Source organism: Oreochromis niloticus, linkage group LG18 (genome assembly GCF_001858045.2).
Source record: "Oreochromis niloticus isolate F11D_XX linkage group LG18, O_niloticus_UMD_NMBU, whole genome shotgun sequence".
Lineage (NCBI taxonomy): Eukaryota > Metazoa > Chordata > Actinopteri > Cichliformes > Cichlidae > Oreochromis > Oreochromis niloticus.
The window spans coordinates 37505365-37517117 of record NC_031982.2 but is presented as its reverse complement, the minus strand read 5'-3'; the positions used below and the strand labels follow the sequence as shown (position 1 = coordinate 37517117).

At 41.5% G+C, this 11753-nt stretch overlaps 2 protein-coding genes across 5 annotated transcripts in view; both read left to right on the top strand.

Annotated features, from left to right (window-relative positions):
• Window positions 1-11753, top strand: part of LOC106097251 (zinc finger protein OZF) — a 126940-nt gene that overhangs the window by 104195 nt on the left and 10992 nt on the right. For 2 of the 4 annotated variants that reach the window (XM_025900181.1, XM_025900184.1), the window contains exons 1-2: window positions 4227-4457; window positions 4843-5262. In XM_025900181.1, coding sequence (XP_025755966.1) covers window positions 4286-4457; window positions 4843-5262 — 592 coding nt within the window. In that variant the 5' untranslated portion in view covers window positions 4227-4285. Of the gene's footprint in view, window positions 4458-4842; window positions 5263-11753 lie in introns of those variants that run through there. The other 2 variants (XM_025900183.1, XM_025900182.1) reach the window with 2 other exon arrangements.
• Window positions 3928-11753, top strand: part of LOC102079576 (zinc finger protein with KRAB and SCAN domains 8) — a 43016-nt gene continuing 35190 nt past the window's right edge. Inside the window, exon 1 of the mRNA XM_025900218.1 lies at window positions 3928-4238. The gene's annotated coding sequence lies outside the window, so the exon portion shown is untranslated. The remainder of the gene's footprint in view (window positions 4239-11753) is intronic.

The window sequence follows — 11753 nt, the reverse complement described above, 5'->3', positions numbered from 1 at the left end:
TGGATTACATCTGGAGGGGCTCGCTCGGAATAACACCTCTGAGCGCAAATTGGATCACATCTTGGAGAATCTCACTGCGGTCGTGAGTTCTCAGAATCGGCTCTTTGAGCACAAGAATGATAACATCATGGAGAAGCTCACGGCTCTCCAACGGGAGATTGAGAGACCAGTGTTGGACTGTTAGAACAGCTTTGAAATTCATATGAGTTGTTCGCACTAAAGTAAAAACCACCATTACTTCATGCGGAGACCCCTTCGGTGCCAGCTGCGGTCTCAAGGCTGGAGCTGAACAACAACACCTGATAACGACTGTGTTGAGACTGTTCTTCCCATTCTATGCAAGGCCACCTGGGTTGGCTGGAAGACTGTTTACTTAGCCTGGCAGGGCGAAGGACACTGTCTCAGCTGAACTCTGGACACACACACGCACACAGACATATATACACATGCAGACATACACTCATCGCCCCTCCCCCTTCCCCCCTCCAAACGCCTTCGACGCTTATTCCCCTCCGATGCTGACGGTGGATCAGGGAGACCAGCACATAGGCTGCAGGCCCGGATGTACTGTCTACATCGGCTGTCTCTCACCCTTTACCCACCCCTGTTGCTTGTCATGTGTTTCTTTGGTGTATTAAGAGTTTTTTCATGTGCTATGTGCAGAGGTGTTTTTTTCTGTTCTCAAACTGATCTCCCTGTTGGAGCTCAGTCTGGGGGGAGTTATTTTTTCTCCTTATCTTTCCTCATGTGGTGCTTTTCCATGTTATACCCCTCTGACCTGTCTTCCCCATGTGATGTTTGTGTAATGTATGTATGGTTGGAAGGGTAAGACAGCGCTGGCACGGCTGGCAGCCTTAACCCAATTTCCCTCGGGATGAATAAAGTATGATCATCATCATTTTGGGGGGCTGCCCTGCAGGGGTGCTCAAGAAAAGGCAGCAGGAGAGAATTTGGGAAGAAGACAGCAGCTGGATGGATCTTCAATTCAGCCGTTTTTAGAGACTAACTCTGTTTTGTCAGGTAAGTTAGTCACACCACTTTAGAGTGAAAGCTCTGTCCTGGTTTGCCATGGTACCAAATAAATCTCCTTTTATTACGATTTTGTTGTATTAAAACTTATATTTAGACTCTTATGTACTCGATTCTGTCACAAAACAGGCAAATATTCACATTTTGTTGGTTGAATCTATGAAAAATGCAAAAGATAATATTTTGACATAATGAAATCAATGAGGTGATTCTCAGCTATTAGCTTGAAAATGGGAATTTTATTTAAATATGAGAAGAAAGAGTTCTTAATCTTTTATTTTATAAAAGAGAAATTATGTAAAGGAATCAAAAATATGAAAAACAACTAACCTGAAAACTTTTAGCTTCATGTGAGAGATTTTAACTTAAAGAGATAAACCTCTGTTACTCTGTTTATTTTGCTTCTGCTGCATTTTTGCATGTCCTCATCCACTAAATATAAAATAGTGTAAATGAGCAGCTTTGGATGTTTGACAGTTTTGATTGTGTCTGAACGTTCCTACAGTTGGTTTGTGGTTGATGTGGATTTGCTGCTCATGTGAATCCTCCCACAGTGTTTCATTAGCAGCTGTAACCACAGTGACTCTGATAAAACAGGAATTAGCAGAATCCATCTGATATGAAGCTGTGCTTTGAATACCACTTCCCTCCTCTTTGAAGAGTAGTCAGATATCTGTGTTCAGGTTTTTGTACAGCCTCTTCTACACTTTGTATCACTGTGTTTGTAGAGCACAGTAGTAGAGAGCTGTGTCTGCCAGGGTTAGGGCTGTTATGGTCAGTTTAGTTGATGTAGAAGATGTTTCTGAGTCATATCGATTATCAGGAATATATTCACTTGTGCTGTCTTTTGCTCCTTTGTAGAGTATAAACTGAGGAGCCTGAAGGTCAGAATGATGTCTGTACCAATAAAGCCAAGGATAACTTGCAACTTGCAAAGCTACATGTGAGTTTGACATATTTTCCTTCTGTTTCAGTGACTTCAGCTCGTTCAGGAGTGATTGAGTCTCCAGCTGTGAGTCCTGGAAAAAGAAAGAAGAAAAGTAGTGAAATGCAGTCTGTATATCTGCTTAATGCAGCAGCTTCAACTAAACTTTAATCCCTGTTCTTAAACTCACCTATAATGTGAGATAGAAGCAAAAAGAGGTGCAGCAACATGTCTTTGGAGTTATTAAAGCCAGACAGACAGCACATGAACAATGTTCTTCCACTGCAGCACAATGACCAACAAATAATGTCATTGGATGAGCTCAACTTCAGTGGGCGGGGCCAGTTTAATAGCTCAGCCAATCAAATAGGTGTGTGCTTCCACAGCAGCTCTGTCTCTGTCTCTGATCTTTACTGCTTCACTTCTCTGTTGTCTTTGTCATCAGTCCAATGACAAAAACATATGTTAACTGCTTCAGTCTTTTAAGTCATGTCAAGGCTTCCAAAGTTTCTAGTGAAATGATGACTTATGTGAATGTCATGAATCTTAAATGATCTATTTTCACTAAATGATGATATATAGATAGATACTTTATATGTACAGCAAAGATAAAAAAAAAAAAAAAGAAAAGAAAAGAAAAAAGGAAGTTAGTTAAAAACATTTGTTACATTTAAAGTCCCTGAACTGAATATTTCCTTTGTTTTTTCCCAAGTTACTAAATTAACAATGGAATGAGTTTATTTGCTCTGTGTTGTTCTAAAGATGTTTTTTTTAGATGCCAAGACAGATTTCTCTCTTTTTTAAAACTGACTTTCAAATGCATCACTGGCCTTGTCCCAGAGTTAGTGACCAATATGATTCTAAAAGTCAGCTCATGGAGCCTGCAAACTACCAAAGTCCAAAACATTATTTGGTCAGTCCTCGTTTTCTTTCAAATGTCCTCATATTTTGAATAGTTTACCATTTGCAATAAAACTAGCTGATGTTCAACATTCAGTCTGAGAATTGTTCTCTTCACAGCAGCACTTATTATTGACACAATGGTTGAACACAGTGCAGAAGGAGAGCACCGCCTACTGGATGATGTCGCCCTCCTCTTTGAGCTGGATGTTCACTTCTCTCACTTCCTCTTCCTCCTGGTTCACCGACTGTTAGCAGCATTAGAATCACTGTGAGGAGGGAGTATGGAGCATTGTGTGCAAGGAAAAACAGAATCTCTCATGGTTATGATTAGAGAAAAAAAATACACATGACAAAAGTCAAACAGGGAATTAAAAGCAAAACTAAAATTGAAAAGAACACAGTTAACAGTAATAAGTTAAATCATCTCATCTATATGAAAGTATGAGCACCAGAACTTCTGATTTATTAGACAAAAGGCCAAATATTTAAGATCTGAATATAATAAAAAATTAATTTATGGCCAAACCGTAATAATAATTAACAAATAATTTGTTCTGGAAGTGCTTTGTGAGTTCCTATGTAATAAAAATGTGTTTGTTGTAGTGGTGGATTAGCAGGTAGCTGAGCTAGTTCTCCTGAGCCTCCAGAACACGAGGAGAACAGCTGGACGGGTACACCTGAGCTTCCAGCGAGGTCAGAAACTGCACCTGCCGGGAACTAGCCGCTAACACCCGAGGAGCAGTTTGTTTGTTCTGAACTCACCAAATCCAAACAGTAACTCCTTTTATAAAAATAAGATTTAAAAATGTCATCTGAGTCTGCGGTGTCAATCAGCTGAAGGAGGCAGTGGATTCAAGATAGGAATCATGTTAAAGTTCAATTAAGAAAACCATTCAGATAATTTCAAAACAGAAAATTTCAAATTCAAATTTATGATATTTGTGATTTTCTTGTTTTTCATGGATGTAGAAAAAACATTGTTTTCAGCTGGAAACTGATTTGAAACAGAGAGAAATCTTCGACAGCGGAACAGTTAAAGGTAAATGCCCTCTGCCGGAACAACAACCGTGTGACACCAAGCGGAAGTAAAGAAAGGAAAGGCGCGTGTGTGAACAGAGCCGCGAGTGTGGGACCGAAAAGAGTCAGCTCATCACTGTGGTGTTAGCGGCTTTACACTGACTCCCCGAGCTCTCTGTAATACTTTACATTCATTAATAAGAGAGAGAGAGAGAGAGAGAGAGAGAGAGAGGGAGGTGCGTTAACAGTCCCGCTCTGGCGGAGCTTTATCACGTGACACCAGGCGGAAGTAAACAAAGGAAAGGCGCTAATGCCGTTAGCTTTCCTCCTGTGTGACTGAGCAGAGAGTGTTGTGTTGTTGTGTGTGAGCCGAGTGTGTGTGAGCCGAGTGTGTGAGCTGTGGCAGTAACAATGCCTTCAGTTCAGTATCTGAGAGAGTTTATCAACGAGCGACTAACTGCTGCTGCTGAACAAATATTCTTGGAGTTTGAAAAAACGATCGTCCAGTACGAGGAAGAGATCGACCGTCAGCGCAGACTGCTGGATATCACCTGGAAACCCCAAATCAAGCTGCACAGGACAGGTGAGTGTCACTCTGAGGGAGGATCCTGATCACAGCTCTGCGGGACATTTATGATTGTGAGGACTTTTTGGAGATGTGAGCTAACAAAGAGCAAACAGAGGACAGGACTGCACTGTGCTTTAAAGCTTTGGAGTCAGAATATTTTCCTCTTGAGGATTTTTTTAGCTAAGGAATCAGATTTATATATAAGACCAAGCTAAGAGAAATCTGATGGATAGTGTGTGAGGCTGCACATGTGTTTCATGACAGTATCTTCATGTAGTTGACTTTATTCCCCTTTTTAATTTTTTTACTCATATACAAGCTTATGGTTGCAGAGGATATTTACTGATTTGTACATTTTATTTTTATCATCACATCTGTTTTATTATTTTCATCCCTCCAGACGTCCCACAGCAGCATGTCTGTGAGGATAAGAAGGAGGAGGAGGAGGAGGAGGAGGTTCTCCCTGAGCAGCAGCTCTGGAACCAGGAGAGGAGCTCCAGTCTGGAGCAGGAGGAATCAGAACCTCCACAGATTAAAGAGGAACAGGAGGAACTGTGCAGCAGTCAGGAGGGAGAGCAGCTGGGACTGAAGGAAGAGACTGATACCTTCATGGTGACTGCTGCTGCTGAGGAAAGTGACCACAGTGAACCAGAAGCAGACAGTGAACAGCTTCCATCTCTCAGCTCTGATAACTTTTTTTATACCAAATCAAAAGACACAGAAGACATTAGAATTTTTTTCCAGTACAAAGAAGAGATCAACAATCAACAAAGGCAGTTGGCTGTCAACTGGAAACCTGAAATAAAGCTCTACAGAATAGGTAAGTTAGTCTCAGGGGGGATCCTATCGGGAGGATCAGGTCATTGATCCATAGAGAAACTGACCACATGACTGAAACTATAGTCAAATGTCTGTAGCTCAGTTTGTAGAGCAGGTCACCTACCATCTGAAAGGTTGGTTTGATCCCCATTTCTGCCACTCTTAATATTATAGCAATTTCTCAGGTGGGTTTTTTCTGTTTTCCAGCTTTCAGGCTTGTTTCACTTGCATGGAGAGCTCCTTTGACCGCATGTTGTATGTTCACAGCAAAACCAAATGCAAGCACCACAACTCAGATCAACTCCAGGCCTTTTATCTGCTTAATTGATAATGACATAACAAAAGAATTGCCCATGAAATGGTATTTGAGTCAATTGTCCAATTACTTTTGGTCCCTTTAAAAAGAGGGTGGCACATGTTAAGGAGATGAAACTCTTAAACCCTTCATCCAATTATAATTGGAATAAAATGTGTTTCATTTCATCTGACCAGCTCCTTTGCTGATTAAAATGAGAATCTAGGGCTTATTTTTACTATTTTCTATCCAGAAAAGAACTCAGGGTGGGACCACTGGATTATCAGACTGGGCTGGTGGTAGGGCTGCCACGATTAGTCGACTAGTCACGATTACGTCGACTATCAAAATCGTTGACGACTAATTTAATAGTCGTGCGTCGTTTGAAGCTTTGTAAGATCCCGACAGACGCGGGAATAAGTAGTAGGATTTAAGAGTGTAATAACGGACTGAAACAGAAGATGGCAGCACTGCATGTACAAGGATGCCAGCTGCCGTTAAACCCCGAAGAAGAAGAAGCAGAAGCAGTGTCCCAGAATTCATAGCGTGGCCCTGCTCAGTTTCCAACAATAGCGGCAGCTAGTTAGTTTTAATATTCCTCTGATTATTCTTTCTGGGTCACAAAATAAACGTTTAACATATTTTCAGGCGGGAATGTAACTGTGTAAACTTCAAATATCTGCTCAGTTTATCAAGACACCACATATTTTCAGAGGCGCTCCGACGTTTTCGGAGACGTCTGTTACCCACCAGCTCGATAGCTAGCCGGGGGTTCTAGGCTCACTAGAGCAAATCATTTTCAAACCCACCGCCGTCTTTCACTACGCAGGTTTAACATGATATATAAGTCACTTAGATAACTTAAAAATGTTATTGTTTGGCTTTTTTTTAATTATTTTATTTGTTCCTGAGTAAATCGGTTTGGCTGAGATTAAAGTTATAGTTTTTACACAGCTGAATAAACGTCAAGCAGACAGCTGATTATCAGAAGTGTGAGATGCTTGAGAATATACTCCGGTGTCCTGTTATATTTTAGATAGCAAGGAGCAGACGGCTAAATTTATTAAACTCCACCGAAACAATCTGCAGATTTCATTAAAATGTAATAAACTATCATCTTGTCTTTATTTTTAGTTAGCACATACCTTAAACACTTCAAGCTGTAAGCTAATGATAGTTATATAAGAGCAGATGCTGCTGGTGCAATAAGCTGTAAGTTTTACATCCAATGGATGCATGATCTGATTAGTCGACTAATCGCAAAAATAATCGGTGACTAGTCGACTATATAAATAACCGTTTGTGGCAGCCCTAGCTGGTGGTACTCTTTTAAGAAGGGAAGGTGTGCTCCAGCTGTATGGGGGATCACAATGCTAAGCCTACCTGGGAAGGTGTACGCTGGAGTACTAGAGAGGAGAATTAATCCATTCGTCAAACGTCAGATTCAGGATGTACAGTGCAATTTTCATCCTGGTTGTCGAACGCTGGCTCTTTATCCTCTTGAGGCTATTCGAGGGTGTGTGGGAGTTTGCCCAACAGTCTACAGTGCTTTGTGGACTTGGAGAAGGTATTCGACTGCAGTCCTTGGGGTGTCCTGTGAACGGTGCTTTGGAACTATTGGCTATTTTGCCATTGTCAAAGGGCAGTTAGTCCCTGTACAGCTGCCCTGAGAACTTGCTCCATGTTGGCAACAATAAGTTGGACTCATTCCTGGTGGATGATGGCTTCCAGCAGTGCTGCCCTTTGTCACCAGTTCTACTCTACGTTCTACTTTTATATCATCAGGACTTCTTGGTACAGCCATGTGGTAGAGAGTCTCAGGTTTGGTGGTCCCAGAATCTTAACTGTGTGTTCAACAGACAACTTGTTTCTTTTGGTGGTGTCTTGATGCATTTTGCAGCTGTAAGTCACCTGGTGCAGAGTGTGAAACAGCGGAAATGAGAATTGGCATCTCCAAGTCCAGAGCCATGACTCTCAGCTGGAAAAGGGTGGCATGCTCAATTCCAGACCAAGGCAGACCCGGACACGATGGCAAAATCTGATATCCTTAACTGCTTTCTCTGCACAGTCATGTGGTGTATTGTCCATTGTTGCCATTCCTTCAGCCATGTTGATTGTGTGCCATAGGTGACATGCAGCTGTGTAACCGTGCTGGAGATCTTTGTCTTCCTTGCTGGTGATTAAATTAATGCACTTGAGCTCAAAATGCCACTACTCCATGGTTTGTGTTAAAATCTCTCATGCCAAAAACCACCAACCGATACCTCTGCCAGTATTCCATATTGGGACAAATCGTGGGCCTGGACCTGGCTGTTGTTGCTGTAGCTGTGGTTCACGCTAAGGCTGTGCTTGTGTAGCCAACGCAGTGGGCAGAGCTTGTTGTATCTCTGTTTTTAAGTCAGCTGATACAGCCACCATTTGTTTAGCTTTTGCTTTGTTCTTGTTAAACTCGTGAGTCCTTTTCTTCCACCTGATGTTTAAGCAACCTTTTGGTTAATTGTTTAATGTTTTGCTCCAATTTCTCTCTGTGTCTCCTGACATGATGTTGCAAGTACTCTCTCTATAACAAGTCTGTCATAGCACTCAAGTCGACCACCCCATCCAGGGAGTCTTGTACAGATCTTGGCAATCCAGTTTCACACTGATTTCTCCACAAGAGTAAGGTTGCCTCACTCCTATCAGGCCGCACACCTGTGTGATGTTTCCATAGTTTGGCTGCTTGTTCCAGATATTCAGCCAAAGACTCATTGGCTTCCAATTTCAGTCCTTTGAGTGCCCTTTAGGGTTGCCACAAACGATCATTTTGATAGTCTGCTAGTCACCGATTATTTTTGCAATTAGTCGACTAATCAGATCATGCATTCATTGGACATAAAACGTACAGCTTATTGCACCAGCATGCGTCTGCTCTTATATAACTATCATTAGCTTTACAGCTTGAAGTGTTTAAGGTATGTGCTAACTAAAAATAAAGACAAGATGATAGTTTATTAAACTTTTAATGAAATTTGCAGATTGTCTCAGTGGAGTTTAATAAACTCAGCCGTTTGCTCCTTGCTATCTATAGTATAACAGGACACTGTCACTGTTATACTGTACCGCTGGACGCTGTCACTTGTTCGCTTTCTCTGCAGTAGAGCATCACTTCCTGTTCCTGCTCAAACACAGTGGTGTTTTTGAGTAGCTTATCTGCTTAGCAATTTAATTAAAAACTGTTAGACACATTTTTTTTTCATAGTATAATCTTCACGTGCTTCATCCGAAGCACACTTTCTGTGTACTCACGACCTAATTTATAGCCAAAGTATTCACTCACCGTGTTTTTACTGTTTCGCTAGCTTAGCTTAGCTCGTAGCCGACTCGTTAGCACCATGGCTACTTCACCTGTCCCTCCTGCACTTTCCTGCTCATTGTGTCAGATGTTTAGTTACTCCTCGACCTCCTTTAGTAGTAATGATACTTGTAACAAATGTAGCATATTTGCAGCTCTGGAGGCCAGGATTACTGAATTGGAGACTCGGCTTCGCACCCTTCATTCACCCGTAGCTAGCCAGGCCCCTGTAGCTGGTGCAGCCGAAGATAGCGTAGGCCCCGCTAGCTGTTCCCCGGCAGACCCCAAGCAGCTGGGGAAAGAGGGCGGCTGGGTGACGGTGAGGAGGAAGCATAGTCTTAAACTAGAGCTGGGCGATATAAGATTTTTTCATATCACGATATGTTTTTTTCATTTCAGGCGATAACGATATATATCACGATATAAGCCAAATAACTATATTTGTAAGATTTAAATGTGCCGTTGCTCACAAGTAAAATGTGAAATAATCAGCAGCTTGTTTTGATTTAAATATTTATTTCCCATAATAAGTTCAACAGGGTAGATGTACTTAAGGAACATGAGACTTTTTCAGATAAATAAAGGCAAATATTGCAAACTACACAAAGGGCAGCCGCTAAAGTGTTTAAGTTTCAAAACAGAACAAACAAAACAGACTAAATTGTCAATTCCACTTAGAAACAAAATATTAATTCTAAAAATAAATCTTAGCTTGTTTTACAGAAGAACAGACAAAATTGACTAACTTTTGTCAATATCAAATAAACTGAGAACTAAAAGGAAATTCTCAATCTCTCCTTCTTGTATAATTTTCAAACAGTTACTTTAATCTGACAAAAGCCGAATGACGAATTAGCGCTTTCAGTCAGAGATTGAGCGTGCACCGGTTTATTGTATTTCCAGACTTGCTTCCTGCACAATTTACAGTGCGCGCTACTCTGTTTTTTGTCAGACTTGAAATAGCCGAAATACCTTCACACTACGGAACTTCTATGGCCCTTCCGTTCCACAATCTCTCTGGCATTGGAACCATCATCTGTTTTCTCTTCGGTAACCTTCGGTCATGCTCTTGGTTGATTTTTCTCTTGTCGGCACACTCATTTCCTCCATTACCCAGGCGGCACTGCGGCTGGCTGCTTCCCACACAAATACACATGTGCGGCTTGGAACTTGTGCTGTACGTAACAAGTCACGTTACGTGACGCTGCGGCTGTGATTGGTTCGGCTCTGCGCTACTTAATTTGGATTGGCTGTTCTTCTTTTTTTTTATATAAGAGAGGACAAGAGAGATGCAGCCTATCGCAATAGTTTAATTTTTCTATCGAGAAAAAGTTATTTCGCAATACATATCGTTATCGTTCTATCGCCCAGCTCTATCTTAAACAGAAGCCCCAGGTACACCACCAACCTGTTCATGTGTCTAACCGTTTTTCCCCACTCGGCGACACACCCGCCGGGGGTCAAACTCTGGTAATTGGTGCTTCTGTTCTCAGACATGTGAAGCTGGAGACACCAACAACCATAGTCAATTGTCTTCCAGGAGCCAGAGCAGCCGACATTGAAGGAAATTTAAAACTACTGGCTAAGGGTAAACGTAAATACAGTAAGATCATAATTCACGTCGGCAGTAATGACACCCGGTTACGCCAATCGGAGGTCACTAAAATCAATATTGAATCGGTGTGTTTGCCAAAATGATGTCGGACTCTGTAGTTTTCTCTGGTCCCCTCCCCAATCAGACCAGGAGTGACATGTTTAGCCGCATGTTCTCCTTAAATTGCTGGCTGTCTGAGTGGTGTCCAAAAAACGATGTGGGCTTCATAGATAATTGGCAAACCTTCTGGAGGAAACCTGGTCTTGTTAGGAGAGACGGCATCCATCCCACTTTGGATGGAGCAGCTCTCATTTCTAGAAATATGGACACATTTATTAAACCCCCCAAAATATGACTATCCAGAGTTGGGACCAGGAAGCAGAGTTGCAGTCTTACACGCCTCTCTGCAGCTTCTCTCCTCCTGCTACCCCCCCAAAAACCCATCTCCATTGAGACTGTGTCAGCTCCCAAACAGACAAAAAACAAACTAAAAACCAGCAATAAACAACTTAAACATAAAAAATCCCAAAGAAAGAACAATACAGTATCCACATCTGAACCAAATAGTAAAACAGTGAAATGTGGATTATTAAATATTAGGTCTCTCTCCTCCAAGTCTCTGTTAGTACATGACTTAATAATTGATCAACAAATCGATTTACTCTGCCTTACAGAAACCTGGTTGCAGCAGGATGATTATGTTAGTTTAAATGAATCAACACCCCCGAGTCATTCTAACTACCAGAAACCTCGAAGCACAGGCCGAGGGGGCGGTGTGGCAGCAATTTTTCACACCAGCCTATTAATCAACCAAAGACCAAGACAGACTTTTAATTCATTTGAAAGCCTGATGCTTAGCCTCGTCCACCCCAGCTGTAAAACTCAGAAACCAGTCTTACTTGTTATCATCTATCGTCCACCTGGGCCTTACACAGAGTTTCTCTCTGATTTCTCAGACTTTTTATCTGATTTAGTGCTCAGCTCAGATAAAATAATTATTGTGGGTGATTTTAACATCCATGTAGATGCTAAAAATGACAGCCTCAACATCGCATTTAATCTGTTATTAGACTGAATTGGCTTCTCTCAAAATGTAGAAGAACCCACCCACCACTTTAATCACACTCTAGATCTTGTTTTAACATATGGCATAGAAACTGAACATTTAACAGTGTTTCCTGAAAACCCTCTGCTGTCTGATCATTTCCTGATAACATTTACATTTACAATAATTGATTACACAGCAGTGGAGAGTAGACTTTATCACAGTAG